Below are 27,930 nucleotides of genomic sequence, written 5' to 3'. Positions count from 1 at the left end.
AGCCCACTCCAGCTCCCTCACCAAGCAGGGATTTCACCTGCTTGGTGCCTGTTAAAGTCAGTGTGTCCCAACAAAATAATTTGAACTAGCCACATAGTGACGTGAACCTCAGGAAAGATTTTTGCCTTGGGTTTGTACTTCTGTGGAGTGTGTTCTTTCAGAACACTTGGTTTTCTGGTGGGAACAGAGACTGTGGAGGTGGTTATTACATTCAAGCAGTGCTCGTGGAGCCGGTCAGGGGACTTCCGCGGGGACACCAGGGGCGGGTGGCAGGGAGCCAGCGGAGGCCTCAGTGGAGTCCTCAGACACAGCTGTGCCAGGCGCTGGCCAGAGCCACCTCTGCCAGGGGAGAGAAGGTGCTCCTCCCTGCCCCTCTGTCTCTCTGCAGCTTCCTCCCCTGAGGCTATGACCATCCCTCCGTTTAATTATGCATCTGCTCATCCATATATTGAGACCTACCATGTATTTAAAAAAAAAAAGTCCTTGTGGGGCATAATGAGAGAGACAGACTAGCAAGTGGACCGTCTGACCCAGAGTGAGAAGAACAGAAGTGAGGTGAGCTCAGGGCCCCACAGGGGCAACCTCTTCACCCTGAGGGCCACTACCCACAGTCCCAAGTTGGGCCCCATAATTAAAAAATATTTTGTCAACAAACTAAACTCGCAAACAATTCATTTGTTTCCTAAAACACGCACATGTATCACCACTCAGCATTCATGATAAGCCCTGTTGACGATTCCAAATGAGAGCAAAGTAAATGGATTTTTAGTGAGCCTCTGCATCGTTTATCCTGTATGGTTTCTTAAAAGAGTTCAGAAACCTCAAACAATTTGAGAATGCCTGTTCCTACCTTGGAAAGTATTTAGGTTTAGAGAGGTTTTAAATAACTCTTCCCCGCACCCCCCCCCCCCCCCCCCGCCAAGTTTGGAATAGTTGAGAAATAAGGCCCAGGAGATAGTCAAATGAGATAAAAATGCCAGCTTTTTTACTGATAAGGCTGAAAGGAGAATACTGTTTTAGACCTGAGGCCAGATGGGCTTGCTAAAACTTCACTTCAGAATTAAAAAGACTAGCAACTCCACACAGGAGAAGGGGACGATTGCAGGCAGCAGCCAGCCGTACCTGGGGACTGGATGCTCTGCAGGAGGGAGCCACGAGGGTGCATGGAGCCTGGAGTATGCCTGGTTCTTTTCCCAAACCCAAACAAGCACTTTCTTCTCCCTGGCAAGAGTGAACAAGGGGGTGCAGAGAGAAGCTAAGGATGCCCCCATGCTCTTCTCCCCTGGGAAGGGGAGTGGACATGCCCACCTCTCTGTAGGTGTGGAGGGGCAAAGAAGCAGTGCCCTCCATTCACCCCTCAGCCGGAACATCCTGCCTTGACCCCTCCTTCAGGGAAATCAAGGGTAGCAACTCCAAGAAAACTGCTTTGCTCCCTGTGTCTAATAAAGTGCTTTCACATCTGTGCTTGTTTCACTGAGTCTTTACCAGCTGGTAAGGAAGAAAGCACAATACCTGCTGCACAAACAAGGAAACAGATATAGAAGACGTGTGCTTGAACTTGTGGCTAATTCACAATGCACAACCAGTGGCACCTCTGCTTCTCGGCCCCCACCCTGGCTAGGGGGACCCAGCTGACCGTGGGAGCCCAGTGACTAGGCTCTAGTCCTATCTCCATGCTGGCAGTGCCAGGGGCCAGGCATTCTCTGGAAGTGGGAAGACAGGGCTCCCCCAGGAACATCGTGGTAAATCCATTCCAGGGCCCCCTTTGTGTGTTCCCTCCAAATGATTGATCCTGCAAATGGAATTATTGCCTGCCATCCAATCTGGTAGCTTCCAAGAAGTACATTCTCCCAATTGAGGAAAGGTCTATAAATCTCTGTAATGCAAAGTCTGAAGAGCCAGATAAACCAAAGCCCAAACTAAGCACTCTCATGTCTTGCAGAGATCTGGGACAGAGGGCTTTGGCTACACACCCAGGAACAGCTTTTGGAATATGGTCGCCTGCTTGTCTGTGCATATGGAGAGCCCTGGCTTGACAAGCACGAGCTGGGTCATGTAGTGCCAGTCTCACACTAGGCTGGAAAAGCTGCCCAGCCAGTAAATGCCTTCTCAGTACCCTTGGCTCCAAGTGCCCTGAAAAACCCCTTCTGCCCCACTAAGCTTGGAAGTCACACACGATTTTCCAAACACCTCCAACAGATATTCCTGTGTTCTCCAAACATCTCAAACCACCACAAGCTTCCAGTCTGAACGTATACTCCCTGTCAAACTCTCTTCTCGTCCACGATCTCCACCTTAGTGAAAGGCACTGTTGTCTCTCTAGAAGCCTGGGTCCACTCACCCCCACCTCGCGGGCTTCTGGACGCTGTCCCTCTCCTCTCCATGGCCTCCATTCACAGCTTTGGTTCCACTGTGTTATCCCCTTAGCTGGACGGTTCCACAGACTCCCGGCTAGCCTCCGGCCTCCAGGCTTACCCCCACTACATACCCCGCATGGCCTTGCAGGGTCTACTTGAGGCAACCACAAGTGGCCTTGTCACCTCCCTGCTGCTCCCACCTCCAAACATTCCCTCTTCATCCTCAGCAGGCACACGAGGCCCTTCATGTTCTACCTGTCTGCCCTCAGAGCAGCTCCCTTTTGTAAATCCAATCCTCCGACTCCTTTGGGAAGAGTTAGCTGCTCCTGTCTTTCTGCTACCCTTAGAACTTGGCACACACAATGCGTCTCTCACAGCCTTATAACTATTTCTTTAATGCTTGTCCTCCCCTGTGAGAATATGAGCCTCTGGAAAGTCTACCACAAGACCTGGCACTGAACTGGCAGTCAATAAACATCTTAAGGTTTTATTATTGATGTGAATTTTTAAATTGATTAATAATTGATTATTATTTAAGGTCTCAGCTGTGTGTCCAGCCAGTTATTTGGTTTTATTTCATTTGCTACGCTTATAATTCTGTTCATGGGAAGAAGAAAAATGAATATTCCATTAGTGGCAAAAAACTACTCCCAAACCACTTTCCATAAATAAGGGTTTTATTTCCAAGTAGAGAAACAGCTTTGTATTATAGGAATCTAGATCCTTTTATTTCGTGTTTTTATGAACTCCCAAGGTCTAATCCTATATGCCTGGAAAGGAAGGGAGGGCTAAGAAACAGAGTACTGGGATACCCCCTGTCCCCAGGATGGGCTGACCTAGGGAGCAGAAGAGTGAGGGAGAGAGAGCAGGCAAGGGAAGGAAAAGCCTGGCATCCCTTGAATTATATCATATAAAGCAAAGATTTTGTCTATAAAAGAGATGAAGCTGCATGAGCAAAAGCAAAGTATGAACTTAACTTGGATTATGGTAGTGTTTTTTTGTTTTGTTTTGTTTTGTTTTAAGCTTTAAAGACATTCTTGGGGAAGTTGGCAGATTTGAAGATGGATGAAGATGTTAGTCCATACAATGCAATTATTATTAATATTGTGGTTTGTTGGGGGGAGCTTGTCTTTCTTCCTAGGGAATGCACACTGCAACATTTAGGGGCAAAGTACCAGGACCTCCGAAACTTGCTCTCAAGTGGTCGAAATAATATGCATGGGCGCACACACGTACATACCATCCATTCATGGAGACAGAAAAAGCAAACACACAGCCCCCGTCCCCCACAAAAATGTAACTACTGAAAAGGCAGGTGCTGATCAGTTGCTGGGGGGGCAATGTGGGAGAGATGACAAAGCACAGACTCCAGTATCAGGCAGCTGTGGGATGACGTTTCAGCCGTGTTACCATCTAGCTGTTACTAACCTCAGTGAGATCAGTTTCCCATCTTGGGAGTGGGTATAACAGTACCCTGGTCATAGGTTGTCATAAGGGTTCAGTGAGTCTGTTCAGCTAAGTGCTGCACATGGGCCCTCAGTAAATATGTCAGTGTCTCAGAGGGTGCGGTGGACAGCTGTCAGCCATCTCCTGGTGCAGCCACCACAGCCAGCCTGGCAGCCTGGCACGCAGCTGTCATCGTGGCTCTCAGGATGCACACCCCTCAGGGGCAGCCGACCTACCACCTATGCACTGGCGACTGACCTGCATCCCCAGCACTCTCGGTGGGAAAGCCAACACCCCAACTGAGCAGGGCTTGCACCACGGAGCAGAGGGCAAGGGGCTGACAGCATGGCCAGGAGATAGCGCTGGAAGGAGTAGGTGCCCGTGCTCCTGGCTGACCAGGATGGTGAACAGAGGAACCCATGGGCAGGTTGGAATAGCAGATAAGAGGAGCTGGCAAGCATCGTGGTCTGCGGTCCAGAGTCATTTTCTTGGTCTAATTCATTAGCCATGCTTTCGCAGTCCACAGAGTAGAGTCCTTGCCTGCTAGTCTTTCAAACCCTGTTACTTCCAAGTCCTCTTTCCCCTTTTCCATCACCCCTCTTTCTGCTCTCTCAGTTATGTCTGTGTGTGCGAAGGCAGATGCTACGAGTCCAGCCCCTCTGGCTCCAATCCAGGTTTTGTGCCGGCAGCAGTGTGGCCACAGGCTCTTCTGCCTTCAGTCCTGGTGGAGTGGCTATCCAGAAGTTGTTAGGACTCATTCACTGCCATTCCAAAGGCAGCAAAGTCCCTAAATTGCTGGTGAGTTTGTCAGGTGTGCCTCGAGAGGTGACTGGCGGGCCTGTCTTTTCAGGTGGACTCACTTTTTCAGAGCCCAGGCTAGCCCAGAGACAGCTTTCCAATGGAAGGTTAACAAGGCCAGGGTTTTCTCCTCTGAGCACACATGTTCGATTTGGGAGGGAATCTTGCCAATCAAAGAGCTCAGATTCTGGAAATTCATAATGAGTGGAAAATTCAGGAGAATTCTGATTAAGCCTTCCCAGATACTATACTATTCTTGTCATCCCCAGGAGCTTGAGAAGGCCAGAGAGTTCCACACCGGCATGGGAGCGAGCAAAGGAGGGTGGATTTTCTGATGCACCACGGATGGGCTGGGAGGTGTCAGCTGCTGGGGAAAATCCAGGTTCACTAGCAATGTGCTGCCTAAGCTATGGCACCTAGTCTCTGTTCAGCACAGGTGAGGATAGCTGCAGGACCAGGGGCCAGGGGCAGCTCCCTCCCTGACCAGCCCCCTTCCCCTACCTGCCCTCCCAGGACATTTGAGTACTTTAACAACCATTTGAGTACCTGTTATATGGTAGGCATTGGATGGTCTAAGGGCAGTCGTGGCAGGAGTACAAGCATGACTTGCTCACTGCGTGCCAGGCACTCCACCGAGACCTTGGAGAAACGTATTCCAACTCCAAGCACTGCTAGGCAGCTCCCACAGATTAGCCCTCTTAGTCCTTTTGTCCACCCAGGGGTGTCTCAGAATCTCCCCTCACAGAGGGGGAGATGGGCCAGAGACAGGGAGGGTGGAGACTTCGTACAGCTTAGAAGTAGCAATCAGGATTCAAAGCCATGTTGCAGGTGACTAGAGCTCAGGTCTGCACCTCAGCTCTGCTGAGAGTGTGGCCCCTTTGTTCTGGTGGTCATGGTATCTGCTCTCACTCCTGTTTCCTGAGCGTCTTAGTCTGCCATTGACCTGTCCCACCCCTCCTTCTACCAGGGCACTAGCCCACTATACCCCTACATCCCTCAATTTCTGGGGTCACGTTTTGCTCTCTTCACCAGCTGGTCTGTAAGGCACAGGGGGCATCAGAAAACATCAGCAAGCATTGAGATAGGCAGGCCCTTTGGTCCTCCAGAGTGTAGGGCTGTCCCTAGGATTCCATCCCCAATCACGGACTCGCCCTGTACTCAGAAAACTTACCCTAGTCTTCAGGGCCCTGGCAGAGTCACCGCCTCCCAGGCCCCCCTGCCCATCACCGAGCCTCTTGGACTGGAGGTACCTGCCATCCTCCACCTCAAGGCCTGTGCTTATCACCCTGCAAGATTCTACTAAATGCCCCCTCTGATGAGGCAGGAGTGATTCAGGGAGCCCACCACCCCCAAAGGACAGAGTCCCATCCTTTTGTGCCCAGCATTCCACTTCTCTTCAGGGGCATCTGCTCCAGGCCAAACCCCGTGCTGGGTGCTGGGGGCAAGGGGGACAGGTGGTGCAGGGGAGTGCCATGGATCAGCTCCTATCTTATCCACTGCCAGGAGTGTCCTGCCTGTTCTGTTCTCCAGACAGAAGTCCATCAACCTGTCGGGGCCACCTCCAGCACCCCTTCCCCCAGAAAGCCTCCCTGACTCCTCCAAGCAGAGCTGTTCCCTTCCTGCTCTGGATTGGCACCATCCCCTTGCCGATGCATGGTCCAGTCCAGAGACAGGGACACAGTATCTGCCTCAACTCTGTGACCTTGGCAGCCTCAGAGGGCCTGGCACAGATGACTTACCCAGGAAGAGTTTGGGGAATGACCCCAGTGGTGAGCAAGTGAATACATGAAAGGTGGCGAATCACAGGAAACAGTGGGCAAGGCTCTGTGCACTCCTTGAGTCCTTGTGCAGCCAGTCAGTTTAGCGGAGCAGGAGGACCCACAAACAGGGATGGCTGGTGTTGAACCGCACCTCTGTTCCCTTGTAAACCCCATGTGCAGTGCTGTGCATGAGCGACAGGCCTCCTGTGTCCCCCAAGTTTGTGCACACTCAGCGGTGTGACAGCAGGGCCTCTTTGCCAGAAGACTGGCCAGAGCCTAAAAAACAGCATTTCTTTTAAGGTCTGTGCTGGAGCAGCTCCGAATCCAGCTTCCTGCCAGGGAAATATTGAGCCCAGCAGGGCAGGAGCAGGAAATCTGATTCAGCGAGACCAGAGGAGGCATTTTCTCAGATTAGAATTCTCTGTGCCAAAGGTGGGGAGTTTATCACAGTAGGGAAGGGGAAATAAAACATAAAATATTGAAAATAAATTATATCCCACAAGCAAGATCCTCCGGGAAAATCGACTTGGTGTCAGGGGCCATGCAGGGAGTCCCCACCCCATGGCTATGGGAATGCTATGCCAGGAGCTGCCTGTCATGTGACCCCCCACCAATCTCTAAGTATATGTATGAACTAGGTAAATTATTAACCTGGCCATGCCCAGAAGGAAGGAATGACAGGGACTAACCAAGAGGTGGCACTGAAGGAGGGGTTCTGTGGATTAGATTGGTTTTCATTATAACGTGGACGACGGTGTGGGACTCAGGCCTCTAGCAGGCATCACCTCACTTAATCTTCAACAATCCTATAGGATTGATGCAGTTTAGTATTATCTCCAGGAAGCCAGTGCTCAGAGAGGTTAAGCAACTTTCCTGAGGTCACTAGTAAGTGGCAGAACAAGAATTCCAAACCAGGTCGGTCTGATTCTAGAGACCAGGCTCTCCCTTCAGTCTGCACCTCTCATCATACCCTCATCATCATTTACACCTGGTTCCTGAGGCATCTGGTGGTAGCTGCCAGTGGTTTGGGACTGCCTCTCCCTCATTCCTGGCTAAAGTTCCTGGCCACTGCCTGGATTTGAGACTTGGCTTTCTCCCCAAAATAAACCTACAGAGTCCCAGATTCCTTAACACTGTGGGGGCAAACGTTGCAAAAGCAGCGATGATGCTGCCCAACTGGATGGCTGCTGGGTGTTGGACAGGGTGCACAGTAGGTGCTTGTGTTGTTTCACAGGATCTTACCCAGACTGATGCACTAGGGCCTAGACTGCCCGCTTTTCAGTAGGGTCAAGGGCCTCACTCTAATCCGCTGGCTGGTAGGAAGGATTCAGATTCAAAGCCCTGGCTTCTTCTATCTTACCTCCAGCACCCCTGACCCTGGGGCAGCTTGGCATCAAGTGCTGCATGCCAGCCTCCTATACACTTGATTGCACTGACCATGTCCCTAATTTAGGTCATTGTTTTCCCAGTTTAGTTTTATCAGTCTGTTTAGTTCCGTGTCTTCTGGAATATTGTATCACATTTGTTTGTTTATACTGCAGAGAATTATAAAATGTAATAAAAGTATGAAAACAGAATATATAAAAAGGACTTCTCCCAAGGGATTGTTGATTATATTCCACTTGAAATGCAAAATGTGGTAGGGGATTAACATTGCCTGGAAGCGGTTGAAACTGAATTTCTGAGAATTTGCTGCCCATCAGCCATATGGTTCCATGGTTACAGCTACCTCGTTGGCCCTCTCTGGAACGCTCCTGTCCCAAACTCCTAAGTGGATCCCTGTTTGCACTTTCTAGTGAAGTAGACGATGAATGTTTGCAGAGGGACAGTAGGTTGGATCTTGGCAAGATGGTGCCTTGAGAGGCCAGGTGGGATAAAGTAGCAGAAGCCAGGAGACAGCAACTCTCCAGGTGTGCTAACCCAGGGGATGTTCTCTCCATAGATTTGGGTGGCGGGGGGGGGGGGGGGGGCAGGAATGAAACTTCTGCCCCCAGGGCTGTCTGCCAAACACTTTCATTTGCCCAAGACATGATGGCCAGCTAAGAATTCTTCTTCCCCTGCTGCCCTCTGGTCTTTGTGACTAAAACTCTTGAAGCCTTGGAGTTTTTTGCCAGGCAGAACTCTGAGTTATTCTTTTATGTCCTCTTTAATTCCTTCCTTCATTTATTCAACATATAGTAAGGCATTTCGGCGGCCAAGCCCTGTCCGAGGCCCTGGGGTCACAAGGGAATAAGATGCTGTCCTGCCTCTGTGGCACTCATTGTCTGGGAGAGACAGTCAGCAAACCCTATGGAAAAAGAAGTGCTAAGGGATCTAAGTGTACTGGCCGGAGAGGGGCCCTTAGATGTCTGGGGGAGGCAGGGCAGGCTTTTCAGAGGAGGTGACATTTCTGCTGGATCTTGAAAGGTAAGTTGTATATGAGGTAGAGCCAGAGGAGGAGGGCATTCCAGGTAAAGAGAGTAACATACATTACAGACAGGAGAGGCTGGCTCTTCAGAGAAGATGGGGGCTAATGTGAGGAAGCAAGAGGCCAGGAGGCAACCGGTGAGGGCTGGGAGCCAAACTGCAGAGGTGGGAGGTGCCTGAGTCTTGGGGGAACTGGAAATGTGTCATGTGGGTGTCTAGGAACCAGTGAGGATTGTATTTGAGGGAATGGCACCTGGGAAGATTTACTCTGGGCCACCGTGGGAAGGGCGTGGAAGCAGGTGAAGCAAGGAGACTGCTAATGAGGCTGCTAACCTGCAGTCAAGAGCTAGTGGGACTCTGACTTAGGATCCTGCTTATGGGGGTGAAGAGGAGGGAAGGATCTGAGAAAGACCTGGGAGACAGACCCAACTTTGTGGTCTGCTGAATGCTCGGAGGAAATAAGGTACAGTGACCTCCACCGTCTCTGTCCCACTGTTGCCCCAAGGCTGTCTACCAACCACCTTCCTTTTTCTGCTCTCTCTGGGTCCTGGAATTGGGGTATACATAGCTTATTTCACCCTCTCCCCCATCCCAGGGTGTGAGATGTTACGGCTCCCACTCTCTGGGTTGCCAGCTCCCCGGTGTCCCAGGTCATCTCTGCCAAAGATGATGTCATAGTATTATGCTATGCTAACTATATGGGCAGCACCTTAAAATGCAAGCCTCTTCCCATGATGAATGGAGAACATCCAGTTGTTTAGCCAACCACTTACAGTTTGTTGCCAACCTGCAAGAACCACACACAGGCGTCTTGTTAGGCCTGTTGCGACAAGGACCCCATAAATAAACAGCAGAGCGTGTCTTGGTGCATCAGGGCTGGAGAATGGAAATAGAGGCACTATATAAATAATACATATTTACGAAATATATCAGTATGTTAGTGTATGCAGCCATAACCAAATCACCCAGTGTAACAACCCGAAAAGCTCCGAGGGTCAGCCACGTGATTGGCTTCCATCCATCAGTGTGCATCAGCATTAGAAATGACCACCGAAGGGAGGAGGTCCTCCTGCCCACTGACCTCGAGGCCTTTGAATTGAGCCAAGTGGTGAGATTGCAGGTGGGCATCTTGACACACAGCCTTCCTGCCAGGGTCTGAAACCAACTGCGGCCGTGTGTTCCTACAGATGTCTTCAGGTCTGCCGCCAAACAGAAGGCTGATTAGCAGCACGTTGCAGGATGTAATGGGGTGCACCTACAGGAGGATGGCAGGCTAGGGGGAGAGACAGATTTTCAAATCATGCAGATTCGCCTTGGCTCATGACAAGAACCAGTGGGTTGACTCTCCAGGTGCCTCTTACCAGGGGTCTGTAACTTTCAGCCTTTCACCCTGAAGGTAGGACTGGGTTTTCAGAAAGTCCGTTTTCTGTCTCTGCTGCCCCTTTCTGAGTTGTGAACCCCAAAAGGCATCTGGCTGTAGTGTCTGGAGTTCCGAAGAATCAGCTGACAGAATGGCCACTGGAGCGGGCGCCCCTCCCCTTGCTCGTAATGGCACAATGCTGGATTTGAGTATTTTAAATGAAAAATATATGCAGTTAGCTGTGCACTGACAATGTCCTTGAGGATTTGACAGTGAGATTTTCCAGCAGTTGGTCTTCGTTAGGATCCTGGCGGTGTTTAATAAGGCAGTCGAACTGCTGGCACCTTGGGTTCCTGTTTGTTCTCCGAGGGCTCTGGGGCTGCTGCGGTAAGCACATCGACCAGAGCTGATCATTACAAGGGCGTACGCCACCATGAATAAAAATGTCACACGTTTTCCCATCTCACAGCGGTACAAAATGTCAGTCCTGTCAAACACACATTGCGGGGAGCTGTGTGCAGTCCGTACAAATTGGAGAGCTGCATATTCCCCCAGCCTTCTGATATTCTTCATTTGAAGCTGAAGAAAAACAGTTGTTAACCTATTAGCTAGGATTTTAAACTCTGCTGAGGTGGTGGAGGGGTAGACTTTGACACAGATAGAAACGTATTCCAGGGTCCAGGAATTTTAAAACCCTGTTCTCCATCCATTTGTTACAAGGGAAGAAAAAGAAAAAACCCGTCTGTCAAGTGAGCCTGTCTTTCTTTAACAGACACACTGGGGAAATTTGGGGATGTTTCACATCTAAGCTTCCTATTGCTTCCCACTTTCGCATTCCACTCAAAAAATCTCTTGCTTTTTGGGATGACCCTGGGGGATGAACCTGTTGGACCAGGATACCTCTAGGTTGGGAGCTTTTCCTGATCAAAAGCATGCCAGAAATGTCGCCAGCCTTACGGACTGAGTGACTGGAGTCCAGGGACAATGACTCGTTGGTCCAGGTTAGTCAAATGCTGGGCCTACCTAATCATTTGGTACCAGCTCCACAGTCTGGGGCAAGCATGTGGTGGGCCTTGTGCCCAGAGCCAGGGCTCCAGGTGTGAACCAGACACAGCACCATCTTTAAGGGGCCCCTGTCATCAGGGGAGTGACAGAAAAAAGAAGTCTGACTCTGTCAAGCCAGGAAGAGAAGGACGGCTTCCAGGAAAGGGAGACACGCGAGGGATGAGCAGGGTCTGTCAGGGAGGCAGGCATAAGAAGAGCACGCAGGGTGAGCACAACTGTAAAGAGCGGTAGCACGTGAGGGACAGGGCAGGGTCTGTATCAGGCTAGCCAGAGGGGCTGCTTGTGGCAGGCTGGGTCATGGGGCTTGGATGGCTTACCGAGGACAGCCATCCTCGTGTGGGGCTGCGACCAGCTTCCCAGGCCGCAGGTGGATGGAGGAGGACGCAGGTGGCAGGGAGAGCCGTGTGAAGGCTGTCGTAACCTCAGACTCACTATACAGAGGCTGCCATGCAGTATCTGTATGACTACAAAATCAGGAGAAGATTTTTATTTTAATTTGCTAGTGGTGTACTGCTTGGGGTGGACATCATTCTGGAGATGATAAATTAGCCTTAGTTTTGCTGAGCTGGCCCTGGCCCTTAAATGCACTGAGCAAACCCTCACTGAGTCAGGACATAGGCCTGGTGAAATGCAGGTGGCTGCAAAGAGGGACCTTTCTGTGTGGTCAGAACCGGCTCGGCTGGACAAAAAGCTCGAAGGATATTGGGGGAGAACTCCCCAAGGAGAGGGGCACACCCTTAGTCTTGACGAGTTAAGTTTTAACACCTTCCTTCTGGTGTTTGTGTATTAAGCATGGGGTCAGACATGGCTGGGCTCAGCTCCTGGCTCTGCCACCTATTAGCTTAAGACCTGGACTGGACAAGTCACTGAGCCATGTAGCCTCCATTTCTTCATCTGCCAAATGGGGATTTTACCTTCTCTTGCAGGGTTGTTGGGGTTGGTAGAGATCTTATATGTAGAGCTCCTAGCACGGGACCTGGACAGAGCAAGTGCCAGTATCTGAGGGGTTTTCTAGAAGCCCCTCCTCATATCCCCCACCTCCTAGGCGTGTCACCCAGACCCCCTTGATGACACCTCCAGTGGCTGCCCTGGGGTAGGTAGCAGCAAAGCACCCCCCTCCAGCTTCTGTCTGGACAGAGAATGGCACATGTCAGCGGAGCGGCCTGCCCGGTCCCCGGCCCCCCACCCGCATCTGGTGCCTGACCTCCGGCCGCCAATAGGATGCCACCTATTCAAACCAAGCAGCTGCACCTGACCAAAAACAAAAGGCTCCCCGCCCCCGCCCCACTTCTGGCCCTCTTCACACACACACCCCCCTGTCTCCCCCGTCTCCGTCCCCCAAGCCGCTGGGGGTCACTGGGCCCCCTCATAGCCTTCCTCACAGCTGCCTCGCCGCTTTTGTTCAGCATGTGAACTTCCCCATCAGCCAAGCTCCTTGCACGGGAAGTAATCAGGGATCTTGACAAGGCTTCAAACCACAAATGCCACTACAAATTAACCAGCACCACTACAAAACACTACTCCTGTCAACATCAGGGAGGAGCGCGCTGCTCTTCCCAGCCAAGCTGCCTCCGCTCACGCTCGCTCGCGGCGGGGAGAGCGCTGGGGACCAGCCTGAGAGGATGGAGGGCACTGAGTCCCATGCACTCCCTCTCCAGAGATGATGGCTTGCGGACCCAGTGGCAGGTGCTGCGCCTTTTCTCTGAGGGCCACCCCCTCACGGATGGTGCCTCCGGGCGGCGCGGCGTGGCACAGGGCACACCCGCCAGCCACAGACCAAAGGCCAACCCCAGCGGCTTCCCGACTGTCGTGTGAGGTTCAGCAGGAGGCTTCGGTTTCCCCCGCCTAGAGAATGGGGATCACGATTGAGCCGCTCTCCAGAGTTTTAGGACTGACTGGGATATTCGGAGTAACACTGGCCCATCCCGGTGCTCCAGGAGGAGACCCCCCCATGCACACGCACCGCCCCAGCCTCCCTTTCCAGTGAAAAAGCACCTCCTCGTCACCTGGTACGGGCAGGTTGGAAACTTCTTCCTCGGCCATGGTCTAGAAGTCCACCCTGGACCACATCTTGCAAGAAGCGTCCCTCCAAGGTGATAGCCTGGAGCTGAGAGTTACCTGTGCAGATGCTCAGGGCCTGAAGATGCCAGGACCCCATCTCAGGGCCCAGGGCTCTGCCCTGCACTGCTGGCACCAAGCGAGTGCCACAGGACACCAGCGCCGCCCGGCCTCTCCAGCTGTCCTCGCTAAAACTGAAGCAGAGGCAAGCATTTGATCCTCTCAACAAGCAGGACTGGCTCTCACAAGGATGGGCGAGACGATCATAGGTAATGACAGGAGCTCTAAGACAGGTAGGAGCCATGCCTGAGAACGCTGGTTGGGCATTTCATTTTTTCTTTAAGGTTTTATTTATTTATTCATGAGAGGCAGAGACACAGGCAGAGACATAGGCAGAGGGAGAAGCAGGTTCCTCGCAGGGAGCCCGACGTGGGACTCAGTCCCGGATCCTGGGATCACACCCTGAGCCAAAGGCAGACGCTCAACTGCTGAGCCACCCAGACACCCTGGTTGGGCATTTCAAAGGAGACACTCCACACAAATATTAGCTTCAATACACTCCTTTTCAGAGGCATATCAAAAGGATTCCTTTTTTATTTCCATATCTTGCATAATAGCGGCTTTCAGTCCCAAGGAGTAGAAGAGCCCTGCTCTCAGCCCAGAGACCCTTTGTAAAGCCACAGAAAACTTTGTCTTCCTCTCCCAACTGGGGCCATTTCATGCATAGGTCAGAGCATTGATGTGGCTACTAGCCAGGAAGATTAACCAGGTGAACTCTTGCCTCATTAAATAGTGACAGAGTTTAATTGTGAATTTTCTCCTTCTCCTTCTGTATTCCTGGCAGCATATCTGGTTGGGTCATATCCCTAGGACAGAGAAATTCCAGGCATCTGGCCAGCCTCCCCTTTGGGGACACCAGGGCCTCCTCCCTGTGGATAAGACAGAGTCTGATGGGGAAGAGACAGCTCAGCACCGTTCAGAGATAGGACCTGAGACCCCCTTTGGGGCTGGCCTCAGAAGCCAGCTCTCTCCTGCCTCCAGCTTCCATGAGGCACATCCACCTTCTCAGCCCTTGGAAAGGGGAAGCGTGGAGTCCCTGGCTGACTCCCTAGGCAGGTTACCTCCTCACCCCAAGGTTTGCATGCACAGCCTTCTGCCTTCAGCAAAGCTGGTTGGTCCCTTTGGTCTCAGGCATCTGTGTTCTTCTGCCTCCTTCCCCATGCCACCAGTCTCTGGTTGGTATCTGGTCTGGCTCCCCACTGACTTTGACATTTCACCTTCTGTGTGGCCTTAGGTAGCACCTGTTTCTCTACCCATACCCCCCATGCCTGCTTTCCCAGAAGCCAAATAGGGATACTGATTGTGACCTTGAAGGGATGGACCAAGGTGTGTCCTCCATGGGGACTGAATAAATCCAGGCTTTGCTTCCTAAACAGCTAGCCCCTCCCACTTATATCACAGGACCCCTGCCCCAGCCCATGATTAACTCGAGGTGATCTCTTTGACCCTCTTCTGAAGGCCCATCAAGCACTGCTCTATGTGACCCTGAGAAAATCTTTGCCTCCCCTCATCTGTGAAATGGGGTAATGACCCTCATTCCCATCCAGAGGATTCCCTCTGGCTAGCAAGTGAGCTGGTTAGACACTAGACCAAGAGGCAGGAAATGCTTTGGCTCTGCACACTATGTGGGCTGAACCTTCCCCTGCCCCTCCCTTGCACACATTGCACTCTCTGCCCCCGGCCCATGCCAGTCAAGCATTTTCTACCCCATAGCTCTGTGCAGGGGACCCGCTCATCCATGCTGCCCAGGTAATTAAGTTGATATTCTAACACAGCTTCCCCTCCTGACCTTTTGGAAACAATGTGTTTTGCTGCATCAACAAATTAACTGCAAATCAGATGCTGTCCTCATAAATGTGGGTTTCATATCCAATGAGCACACTCACCTGGCCCACATGGCTGACAGATACAAATGCCAAGGGCTGGGCAGGGGCCAAAGAGTTCCTCTTGTCTTTGGGACTTCCATGTCAATCACACTTCCGGGCTTACCCTCTCATGTTTACATCCTACAGTAGTTGGTTGGCCAGGGTTGCTGAGTTCACAACATGTTGGCCTAGCAGGGCCCTGTGTCTAGGGGGGAATGTCTGTCCTTAAAAGCCCACCCATCCTCCTCCCATCTATCTTCTACACCAAGGGCACCAAGGCCTCTGATAGGTTCCTCCTTGCCTAAATCCCTCCCAGCTGCTCTCAATAGAAAAGCCACATTTCTTAGCCTGACATTCAGGGCCCTATTTTGTGAACCCCCCTCCACACACACACCAGCTCACCCAAGGTCATGGCCTCCCTTGTCCTCATATTCATCCTTGCTCTAATCATTTTGGGCCACCATGGTTCCCCTGTACTGTGCAATTGAACTCCCTACCATGCCCAGCCAGTAAGAAGCTCCTCCTTTGTACCTGCACTGACCTCTGCAACCCTCTATCGCCCTTACCTTGTAACCCCCTCTATCAGAGAGGGAGCCCTCAGAGGATGGGACCATGTCTTCGCTCACTGATGTGCACAGTATATGCCACTGCGTATTGAATGAGCAAATGAATCGTGGGCCTCCTTTGGATAGCCCTGGAAAGAGCTCCCCAAATAAGGAAGGAAGGAGAAGATGTGAGTCACTTGCTCATGAGCCTTTTCTCTAAGACACAGATCTCTTAACAACAGATTCTGACTTGGGACGCCTGGGCGGCTCAGCGGTTGAGCGTCTGCCTTCAGCTCAGGGTGTGATCCCGGGATCCAGAATTGGGTCCCACATCCGGCTCCTTGCGGGGAGCCTGCTTCTCCCTCTGTGTGTGTCTCTGCCTCTCTGTGTGTGTCTCTCTCTCTGAATGAATGAATGAATGAATACACACATACATACCTACATATTTAAAAAAAAAAAAAAAAAACAAGGGATCCCTGGGTGGCGCAGCGTTTTAGCGCCTGCCTTTGGCCCAGGGAGCGATCCTGGAGACCCGGGATCGAGTCCCACGTCAGGCTCCCGGTGCATGGAGCCTGCTTCTCCCTCTGCCTGTGTCTCTGCCTCTCTCTCTCTGTGTGTGTGTGACTATCATAAATAAATAAAAAATTTAAAATAAATAAATAAATAAAATAAAAACAAAACAGATTCTGATTTCAAAAGGATTAGCAAAACCCTCTCAGAAAGGATTCCAGATGACTTTAGAAATTTGGGTTGACAAGGAGAGTGCAGTAAGTGCAGTATCCTTTTTTTTTTAAGATTTTATTTATTTATTCATGAGAGACACAGAGAGAGAGGCAGAGACGCAGGCAGAGGGAGAAGCAGGCTCCATGCAGGGAGCCCAATGTGGGACTCCATCCTGGGTCCCCAGGATCAGGCCCTGGGCTGAAGGCAGCGCTAAACTGCTGAGCCACCTGGGCTGCCCAAGAGAGAGTGCAGTATCCTAAGAATACCTGCTGTTTTAGTTCTTGCTCCTAATTGTGTGGTCTCATACTAGTCCTTAACTTCTCTGGGCCTCCTATTTGCTGCCACTGTAGCCAGGAAATCATCCTCCTCCGACTTGCCTCACTGGGGTATGTGAGGCTTAAAGGAAAGAAGAGAAGCAGAAATCCTTTGAAAGGAAAACACATGATGTTAATAAGAGAGATTATGATTAAAATCCAGTCACCTGGGATCCCTGGGTGGCACAGCGTTTTGGCGCCTGCCTTTGGCCCAGGGCGCGATCCTGGAGACTCAGGATCGAATCCCACGTCGGGCTCCCGGTGCATGAAGCCTGCTTCTCCCTCTGCCTTGTGTCTCTGCCTCTCTCTCTCTCACTGTGTGCCTATCATAAATAAATAAAATAAAATAAAATAAAATAAAATCCAGTCACCTTCAACAACGCCTTGCTGACAGCACACTTCCTTGGAAAACCGAGGTCTTCACATCCACAGGACTTTTCTGGGAAGGCTTGAGTCCAACAGGAGAACAGAGGATTGGCTGGTCCCATTCATCACCAAGTGCTGGGCCAGCACCCCACAGCCATAATCGCCCCTCCCACTGCATCCCCACACCAGTGCTTGTGACTCAAGAGTTATATCTGTTTTACTGGAGAGAGAACTGAGTCTTTGATTTAAAGAACCCAACCAAGTGGCAGAGCCGGTATTGAACTCAACTAGAAAGAAACAGAGCCGGGATCCCTGGATGGCTCAGCGGTTTAGCGCCTGCCTTCCGCCCAGGGCATGATCCTGGGGACCCGGGATCGAGTCCCACATCAGGCTCCCTGCATGGAGCCTGCTTCTCCCTCTGCCTGTGTCCCTGCCTCTCCCTGTGTGTGTCTCTCATGAATAAATAAATAAAAATCTATTTGAAAAAAAAAAAAAAAAACAGAGCCAAGACACAAACTCACATCTTTCTAGCCCAGAGTATATTTCTGGGGGTTTTAGCCCAAATACTCTTTGTACTCTAAGAAAGATGTTTCTCCGTGATACAGGTCAAAGGCCACCAGACCTTACATTTCTTGAGGCCAAGAACTGTGTCTTATCTTCTGAACCTCTGGGCCCTGGTTTCAAGCAATTGCCCCATGAGCATACATAGGGGAAATCTTTCCACTCTGTGGGAATGAATCTGCTTCTCCGACTGGACATGACCTTCAGGAAAACAGGTGCATGTATTGATTATCAAGACCTCCAGCCCCACCATCCCTCATCCTGCCCTAGCCCAGCTCAGGAAGTGCCAGATGAATTGTAGAATGGCAGTCTTCTTAGCAAAAGACTGCCAAAGGCCCAGCCTTTTGAACTCACATAAGAAACAGCAGTCAGTGTAGCCACATTTTGATCCAGCCAGGGAACTGAGGATAACATACAACGGGATTTCCATGCAAAGTGCCTGGACCTGGCCCTCACTGTTCTCTGCTCCTTCGGATTTAAGGCTCTTCTGGTTTTGCCTTGACCTACTCCAGCGGTGGAAAGATCACTGGATCCAGAGTTGAGGCCTGAGGCCCACTCCCAGCACTCCCCATGACAGCTAGGGCCCATGAGTGGGTCTCTTTACCTCTCTGCGGTCTGTTTCCTTACCCACAGGTGGACATTCTCCTTGCCACTAGGTCCATGGGAAGAAATGAACAAGCTGGTACCTGCGCTGGACTATTGGCTAGGGTACAGAGAAGAATGAGAGCAGGGCTTCCACCCTCAGGAAGTGGGTGGTGGACGGGGTGGAGACTTTCAAGTGTCCTGGCCAGATCTACAGCCACCCCAGGCCCCACTCATACCATCATAGCCCCCAATTTCAATTAATCCCCAATTCAGCTTCCAGGCACTGGGCCCACGTTCTAGAAAATGATGTGTTGAGTTGACCCTTCCCTAGCTGCTTTCTTCACTTTTTTTTTCCCACCCGAATCACCACTAGTCAATCACCCCTGTGTCCTCTTCTAATTGTCCCCAGAGTACTTGGTTCTATCCAGCCTGTGTCTTCAGCTGCCATCCCACCCCAGCAGGCTTGGGAAGCTCTTGGAGGGGTGTGTCCACTGATGCCTGGCCCTGTGAGAAGCGCCGTATACCCCAGCGCTGAGGCCCTAACATATGTACCACATTACCCTTTCATAGTGTCTTTAAATCCCCCTGACTTACTCTGCTAGCTTCTAGGTTGGGTGTGATCAAGAGTCCGCTTTCTTCCCACCATCTATAAATTCAGTTGCATGGGATCCCTGGGTGGCGCAGCGGTTTGGCGCCTGCCTTTGGCCCAGGGCGCGATCCTGGAGACCCGGGATCGAATCCCACATCGGGCTCCCGGTGCATGGAGCCTGCTTCTCCCTCCGCCTGTGTCTCTGCCTCTCTCTCTCTTTCTCTGTGACTATCATAAATAAATAAAAAAATTTTTAAAAAAATTAAAAAAAAAAAAGAACCAGCACTTCCTGGTGACAGTCAAAGGAAAATAAGCTAATTATGAAATCTAGAAAACTAACCTTTTTTGAGTCTCTATATGCCCCAGAAAGTTTAAGCCAAAAATCATTTGCTGAGCACGTCTTATGTACCAGTACTTTACTAGACCCCAGGATAAACAGAGAAATGAGATGAAGAGGCTGAGAATGACGTTGGCAGGGAAGGGCAGGGAAGGCCTCCTGGGGGAGGTGGTGCTTCAGCCAGACCTCAGAGGACAAATAAGAGCCACCCAGGGTGAGACAAGAGGAAATGGGAGGGTGTTTCAGGCAAAGGGACTAACATGGAAGCACAAGAACACATGAAGCCCTCCGGGAGAGCTGGAGGTTGACCTGGGTTGGATAGGGGCAGTGGGGCAGCAGGGAGACTGGCGGAAGCACCACAGAGGGGCCCAGCGCCTGGAGGGCTATGGACACTTCAGGTGGCATGATCCAGGGGATATTAGCAGGTAGTATAGGGAAAGTGACTCTGGGTCCAAATAAATTAGAAAAATAGGTTATATAAGAAGAAAAGTTAATAGCGTTTTGCCTGTTTAAGGTGGGTTTTTATTGCAAGACTTGGCAGCCTTTGCTGTGCTAACCTGCATTGTGAATCTCCAAAAGGAGTGAAGCAGTAGACAGCATTTCCCAGACTCATCAGGCTGGGGAACCCCCTTTTCTTCCTTCACACAATGCGTCTCTCAGGATGCACTAGGAGATGCTGGCCTTCCACTGAGATGACTTAAGCTGGCGAGTGACACAACTGGACGTGTATTAAGTCCACTCTGGAGCAAGCGTGGAGATGGATGGGGAGGGGAGAGGTTGGAGAGGGGAGCCTGCTAACAGTGATCATTGCTAATGTCTCCTGACACTCTGTGGGAAGATCGTGGCCCACATGGTCTCACTGAATCTTCGTGGCAGCCCCCTTGGGTGGGGGTGGGGGCGGCTGTTACCTACGTTTGCAGATGAGGAACAGAAGGCTCAGATGGTTAAATCCCGGGCCTGTAGAAATCCAAAGGGTTGGGGGAGCTGAGATTCAGTCCAAGACTATCTGACCCCAGCGGCCGCCCCCTTAGTGCTCCACCACCCCCACCAGCAGAGCTGGAAATAGCTTGCTCAGAGGCGATGAGCCGTGAGGACTGTGGGTTGGAGAACGGGTCACCCAGCAGAGAGTGGCCAGAAACAAATGAAGGAGGGGCGTTGTGTGACGGTGCAGGGGGAGGGAGGCATGGATGAGGCAGCAGCCTGTGCACAGTATAGGCGGATCCCCTCTCCCTGTCCTTTTACTTTCCCCCACTGAGCAGTGTGAGCTGGGGGACTCCATTCCTTTTTGCCCCATACTTACCCTGTAAACCTGAAGGAGAGGAAATAGGGTTCCGTGGGTTGCCATGCTTATCTCATTGAATGGCATCGCCACTCCCCAGGTGGCCTCCAAATGAAGACAGATCTTTGAGCATGGTTTGGCCCACACTGCCAACTAACAGCACAGGACCCTAGAGGCCACCCCCCTGCCCGGTGTACCTCCATCCACACATGTCCCAGGTGTGCTATGAGGAACACCCAATCCTCTACCAAGTCCTTCTGCCAACTCTCCCCTTAGGCCACCCTGCCTGACCCTGTGCTAGACACCAGGCATCCAGGGACTCCTGAGATGAGATATGGCTCCTCCTCTCCAGGAGTTGGGTACAGAGAGTGAGTTCCAAGGTATGTCTGGTATCTAAACAATCACTCCAACCAAGTGAGGCTCTAAAGCCCCGTCCAAGAGAAACGGTAGGAGCCTCACATGCAAATTACATGTGGAATTCAAAATGTTTTGGTCACTACATTAAAAAGGTAAAAAAGAGACATGAAATTCATTTTATTTTATTAAAGATTTTATTTATTTATTCATGAGATACAGAGGGAGAGAGAGAGGCAGAGACACAGGCAGAGGGAGAAGCAGGCTCCACTCAGGGAGCCCGACATGGGACTCGATCCCGGGACTCCAGGATCATGCCCTGGGCCGAAGGCAGGCGCTTAACCGCTGAGCCACCCAGGGGTCCCGAAATTCATTTTAATAATACTTATTTAACCAAATAGCCTAAATATTTTCATTCCAGCATGGAATCAATATAAAAAATTGTTCAGACGTTTTACATACTTGTTTCAAACTAAGTCTCTGAAATCCAGTGTGTATTTTATGCCTACAGCACATCTTACTACAAACTCACCACATGTGACCATTGGCTGCTGAAGTGGGCAATAAGGGTCTAGACTTTGTCAGATAATATACTTTTGTGGACAGTGTCGCTGAATGGGGAGGAACCAACCAGAAGCCTCTCGGGGTTTATGGAAGGTCCGGGGTCTTGGTCTAGCATGGGTACTTACTTTCCTTACTCTGCCTCGCCACCTGCCCCACCAGGGTATTGATGTGGGCAGGCCGTTGAAAGGACAACGCTTGACTTTTAAAATAAAGGGTTGGAGGATAGAGCCAAGAAGCCTGTGCTCTGTTGGTGTTTTATTCAAATCCTGATTTCAAAAGCCAAGCGTTTTGTATAGTTTTATTTGTTCATCATTTATTTTGCAGAAATTTTTTTCCAAGGAACAAGGATGAGTCCCCCAAGGAAATGAACATTTGAAAGTGCAGGGAGCCAGTGAGAGGGAGACACGGGGTGATGAGTCCCACATAGCGGGGAGCACCATACAGTGGAAGCACTGCAGGCAGCATCTGACCCACTATCTTGAATAACAAGTAGACATTTGCCAGGCAGGTTGGGACAAGGGAAGTCATGCCGCCTTGAGGGGCAGGCAAGAAAACAAGGCATGAGAGCGGGGGCCATTTGAGGGTCTTCCCAGGTGAGCAAGGATGAAGGTTAGGAGGGGTCTGTGTGGGGCACAAGAGCCCAGGTCTTGGACGACTTGGAAGGCCAGCCCAGAGCCTTGTAGCCTTGTTGCACGGTCACCCAAGGAGGCAGGACAGCAGAGGTCTGGAGGCTGGGGTGCAAAGGGCCACGTTGTGTTTTAGAAGCTTACCCCGACCTGTGTGGAGGCTGGCTGGAGAAGAGCCAGGTGGAAACCCTGCTGGGAGATGATTACGGTGATCCAGGCCTCAGAAATTCACGTGCAGGACCCAGTGCCCAGTTGACATGGGGGTGAGAGAGCGGGAGGCATCGAGGACGTTCCTCGGGTTTCCAGCTTGGGTAACTGAGTGTTTCCTCTTGTGCGCCATGTGTGTAAGATGCATTAAACCACCTCCACATGTACTGATGTTTTAAGTTTCACTTTAACGCAGCCACAAAGACTCCGTCCTACTCGCCTGCCACCTCCCAAGATACAGCGCTCGAGGCCCGTGAGTAGCCGGTGGTTGTGCCCTCCCACCTAACACTGCCTGAACCATCCTCCCCGCCTCACTAAACCTCAGGAGTTTGAACTAAGCTGCCTGGCAAAACAAAACCGGGAATTGGGTTTTTCAGCTTCCCTCTCTGCGTGGCATGAACCCAAACTTGCATTTTCTGGGCTTCTCTCTCCTTTTCCTGGACTGGTTTGGCGACTTGCAGGTCAGAGCTGTAGGTAGCCACAAACCACTATGTGGTGTGTTTGCTGTGTGTGCATCCTTTGAGCACGTCTCCTAGATTGAGTCCTGTTCTGGCCAATGAGCTTTGAAGTCTAGCTCCAGCAGCCTCTCCCTCACAAAGGAAGCAGAAGCCTGGCAGCAGCGGTCTCGTTCCCACCAGATCTGGGTTTGGAAAAGCATTTGATGTCCCTTGGCGAGGGCAAAGGCTACACCCAGAGAATCTTAGGCTGGCTCTGGCAGAGGCAGGCCTCGTGTGGAACTTCACTTTCCCCAGTGAGGTACCAAGTCAGGGCATAAAAAAAGCAGGATGACATGTGAAACACACACACACACACACACACCCGCAATACCTGGGAATGGGGGCAAGGCAGAGAGACTCATCTGAGGTTTTTTGGGACAAATGCCATGGAAAAATATGGGGTATGGAGCCCCATTTTCCTTGGAAAGTCAGCTCTCGGTCATGCCAAGGCATAACCACTGTAACAGGATCCTTGAAAGTGGGAGACTTGCCAGGACCATTTGGTGAGGGCTTTTTATCGAGAGGAGAATTTCTCTGTCTTGTTCAAAGCAACCACAGCTCCTACAGCCCAGCAAAAGGGGTCAGGTTCCTGTCCAGCCTTGATCAGCATTGCCGCAAACTCATGTCCCAATCCCTGCCCTTCCCCTTTACCAATGCACAAGTCCGCATCCATCCTGTGACACGTGGCCACCGAAGGGCACAGGTGGCCAGGCCCCACAGTGCCCATGCCCAGCATCGATTGGGTGGCTGCCCTCTGTGTGGATGCTAGAAAATTCTGTGGCACTGTTTTCCTTTCCTTCCCTCCTGTGTGTGGGAGTTGGAGGGCAGGGGAAGTTGGCAAGGATTTAGATACCTTCACCTACAGTTCCCACCACAGACAAGATCCCTCCCGGACCCAGTCAAACCATGATTAGGCCAAACCTGATCAGCACGGCTGTGGAGGGGCTGCTGGGGTGTTTCTGATCACTGTCAGTGGAAGGAAGGCATGGCAGAAAGAAATGGCTTTGTGGGACAGGAAGTCCCTTCTGGGTTCAACCTTGTGTGAATTAGTGAGAGCTTCAGTAGAGGCGTGAGCATGCTAATTTGCGGAAGTAGGCAGAGCTAAGCTTGCGGACCGGACCAGGGCTGTGTGACTTGTGGGCGAGCACTGAAGCTCTGAGCCTCGCCTCTCTCCAGCGTGTCTTCACCCAGAGCCTTTGACAGAGGGAACGGAGGTGACCCCTGTAAAGCACCAAAGACGGTGCCTAGCACACAGCAGTGCTTCTTACTCTTCTTAATGAGTTTTTAAACCTTACAACTTCTAAGGAATGACTCTATTTCCGAGTGACTATCATTTGCCTGGGACCCTTTATAGTCAGCGAGTCATCCCCGCTGGGTCTCATAGTAACTCTATGAAGTAAGCATCGTCTCCACCCATTTTAGAGACAAGAAAACTAATGCTTGGTAACTTAACTCAAGTCCCTCAAGTGCAGATAGGAGTCATCAGACATGAGAACCCATGGTCTTTCCAGCATCCTGAGCTCCCAGGACCCTCTATTTGCATTTCCATGGAGTCAGTTGTATAAAATACTGGGGCAGTAGGGCGCCTGGGTGGCTCAGTCGGTTAAGGTGTCCACCTCTTGATCTCAGCTCTGGTCATCACCTCAGAGTTGTGCGATTGAGCCCCCACATAGGGCTTTGTGCTGGGCATGGAGTCTGCTTTAGATTCTCTGTCTCTCTCCCTCTCCCTCCCTACCTCCTCTCTCCCTCTCTCTAAAAAAAAATAGTTTCCCTCTCAAAATAAATCTTTTTTTTTTAAGAAAGGTGGGGGAGGGGCACCTGTGTGGCTCATTCGGTTAAGCATCTGACTCTTGATTTCAACTCAAGTCATGGTCTCAGGGTTGTGAGATCGAGCCCTGCATCTGCCTCCATTCTCTGTGGGGAGTCTCCTTGAGATTTTCTCTCTTCCTCTGCACCTCCCCCACTCACAGTCATACACGCACTGTATCAAAATAAATAAAATCTTTAAAAATAATAATTTAAAAAAACTTTAGCTTTTAAAAAAATAAATAATAACAATAATTGTAATTAGGGGATCCCTGGGTGGCTCAGTGGTTTAGCTCCTGCCTTTGGCCCAGGGCATGGTCCTGGGGTCCCAGGATTGAGTCCCACATCAGGCTCCCTGCATGGAGCCTGCTTCTCCCTCTGCCTGTGTCTTTGCCTCTCTCTCTCTCTCTCTCAGCCTCTCATGAATAAATAAGTAAAATCTTAAATAATAATAATAATAATAATAATAGTAATTGGCAACCAGCTAGGCTTCCTATGGAATCTCTAGGGCAGTATTGGGGCTTGGCAAGGATACAGAGGTGAAGAGAATTAACATTTACTGGGAACCTTTTCTGCACCTAGGACTGTGCTGGGCACTTACATAATTATGGTCTCCTTTGTCCCTACAGTAAGCAGCCCAGAGGAGGCAGAGGCTATTTCCCCAGCTTACAGCCAAGACCACAGAGATAAGAGGCCAATCTGGCCTTGGAGCCCAGGCCTGTCCCTCCTTAAGCCAGAGGGTTGCTCTCAGAATTTCATGTAGAGACCTAGGGTCAAGGCAGGCAGGGGCCTCTTGCAAAGCATGATCTGGGGCAGGATTGTTCACCTTGCAAAAACTCAGGTATTGGAGACAGCTAAGTGGACTCACTGCGTTTTCTCACCATTGTGGGGACTTGTGCAGACCAGGGGAGGCCCAGCCACACCCACTGGCAGCTGAGTACTTGGGAAGGCAGACATGGCCTTGAGAAAAGCCCAAGTAGCATTTGCCTGTGTCACCACACTAGTGCAGGAGGCTACCAGCCTGGTACTTGGTGCTGTACTTGCCCTGGGTTATGGTGCATTCATGTGGCAGAGTGCCTAGCAGAAGTGGTTTTCCTGGGCTTGGAAGTCAGAGAGGCCTGCCCTGATTTGAAACACAGGTTAGCATGTATGATTTTGAACAAGACATTTAATTTCTCTGAGTCTCAATTTCATCATCTGTGAAATGGGTTTAGTAACACTGCCTGGTGAGTAGTAGAGTCACATGTGTGTAGTGCCTACACAGTCCCTGGCACGAAGTAGCACATATACCCTACTCCTGTCATCCCAAACACCATCTGCTAAGCAGGGTCACTCTGGGACTAAATTGGGAGTCCTGGAAGGTGTGTGCTCTCTGGGCTGAGCAGTGCTCTGTGCCCCCGAGTGTGTTAACTCTGAGTCCACTCATGTCAACCTTTCCAGTGGGCACCACTGTCCACTAGGGATGAATCTGGGAGATGTGGGGCATGGAATCCCTCAAGGGCCTTGAAAACAATGGCCTGACCAGCGCTTGTGTCAGGAGCCTCTGGCCCCCAGCTGGGCTTTATTGGGTACTTAGCCACAAACGTCTGGGCAGGATTGGGGCTGTTGGCCCAGGGTGGCAGGAACATGGGGGTAACCATTCAGCCTTTCTGGAAGGAGCTTTGTAGCCCGGCACCTGTGGCTGGAGTTTAGATGTTACCAAAGGATTTAGATTTTCTTTTCAAAAAGAAGAAAAAGAAAAGAGCAGAAGAAAGCCTTGCCAGTGTCTGGTGGACTAAGGGGAGTGGGTTGGGGCGCACAGGGGAGAGGCAGGCTGTGGTCGGCCGCATGTGAAGTGCTTTATAAGCTCTGTATTTATTATTTCTTGCTCACCATTAAAATCAAATGTACTCGGTGCTTTTGTATTCAATACACATTTAACCCTGCCGACTTAGATTTCTCAGGTTTTAAATCCAGTGGGGGATTGGCTGGTTTCCCAACTTTCCTCGCAAGTCCCCCTTGAACAGAGCTCAAAATCCCTGTTTAGCATTTTCTCCCCTGGTGCTGCTGGGATCCCAGCACTGGTGGGGCTAGTCGTTGTGTATGCGTGTGGTTTCTCCCCTAGCCCCAGCCCCCTCCCCTCATAAGCACCCCCAAAAGATGGGTGTGATTGCTGAAATATGACGGGCCAGTTGTCGGCACCGTCCTGTGATTCGGGCTTCATTAAACCATCTTGTCTGTGTGTGTGCCGGAGCCTGGTTGCGGCTTTAGCTGACCGTCTGCAGCCGTGTGTGTGTGTGTGTGTGTGTGTGTGTGTGTGTGTGTGTGTGTGAGAGAGAGAGAGAGAGAGACAGAGAGAGAGAGAGAGAGAGAGATTCGTGCATGTACCTTCGACTCCTGTGTGTGCCTCAGTGAGTGTGTTTGTGAGACTGTGAATGTCGGCGCCGTGAGGCCTGTGAGTGTCTCTGGATGGTGGTCTGTGTCATTTTGTGCCTGGCTTTGTCCACACCAGTCAGGTGTGTGTGACTCCGGGCGTGTGTGTAGCTGTGCAGGTGACTGACTGCCTCTGGGTGTGTTGTGCCTTCCTCTCTCCCCTGCCTCCCTGCCTCCCTGCTCCCCTCCCCCAGGCCTCTCCCTGCTCTGTTCTATCATCCCTAATGAAGCAGTCTTCTCCATCGATCCTGCTGATTGCCAACCCATTCCTTTTGTTTGTTGGCGCTGAGCCATTCGGCGGCACTCTGACAGCTCAGCTCGTCTAATTAGCTCTGTTGTTCTTTTTCTCCATGTTTCACCACGTTGCAAGTTCAGTTGAAGTTGCCACAAACTTAATCCCCCCCATTTCAGCCACAAGTTCACATTCCTCACCCGCCTTTATTGTAGCGAGGAGCAGCCGTGTGCAGGGACAGGCTGACAGGCCTTAATATCTGACCTTTCCTGAAACCCCCACCCCACGACCTCCAGGGCAGGGCAGAGCTGCTCTGTCAACCCACACTGCACATCTGCATTTGTGGTGAAAAGCCTGGGGGAGCGTTCCAACCCGCGACCCCGTTGAGCAGCAGCGACAGGGAGAGGGGTCTGGCTGTGGTCAGGGAGACTGGCTCAGAGTTTGAATGCCGGCGATCTAGCCATCCATTCAGTCAGCAATGGTGACCGGATGTCTGCTTTGTAGCAGGCACTGTTATAACGACACTGATGATAATGGCAACATTATTGGGCACTTCTTAGATTCTAAGCAGCCACATTTCATTTGTTCCTAAAAGTCTTGCTGGGTGACAGTGCCTGTAAGACCAGGCACTGAGCAGGTTACTAGGCAAGGGTCAGGTCATCTTAGATGGCATCTTCTAATCAGAGATACCACATCCCTGTCTTCTTTTTGTTATCAGTAAGGTCACAGAGAAGCCCCCAATATGTGCCAGACTCCTT

The 27,930-nt window shown here is 51.1% G+C and overlaps 1 protein-coding gene across 24 annotated transcripts in view; it reads left to right on the top strand.

The window, feature by feature from the left end:
• DENND1A (DENN domain containing 1A) overlaps positions 1-27,930 on the top strand; it is a 508,029-nt gene that overhangs the window by 457,724 nt on the left and 22,375 nt on the right. For 20 of the 24 annotated variants that reach the window (XR_005983074.1, XM_041724904.1, XM_041724896.1 and 17 more), the window contains one exon: positions 22,422-22,478. The exons of the other annotated variants lie outside the window; for them this stretch is intronic. Coding sequence is in view for 19 of the 20 variants with exons in the window: in XM_041724904.1 (XP_041580838.1) it covers positions 22,422-22,478 (57 nt within the window). In the remaining variant the exon portion in view is untranslated. The remainder of the gene's footprint in view (positions 1-22,421; positions 22,479-27,930) is intronic. 24 annotated transcript variants of the gene reach the window in all.

The sequence above is a fragment of the Vulpes lagopus genome, chromosome 12 (assembly GCF_018345385.1).
Source record: "Vulpes lagopus strain Blue_001 chromosome 12, ASM1834538v1, whole genome shotgun sequence".
In the NCBI taxonomy this organism is placed as follows: Eukaryota; Metazoa; Chordata; class Mammalia; order Carnivora; family Canidae; genus Vulpes; species Vulpes lagopus.
The sequence above is the reverse complement of the archived record's forward strand: the minus strand, read 5'-3'. Positions and strand labels throughout refer to the sequence as shown.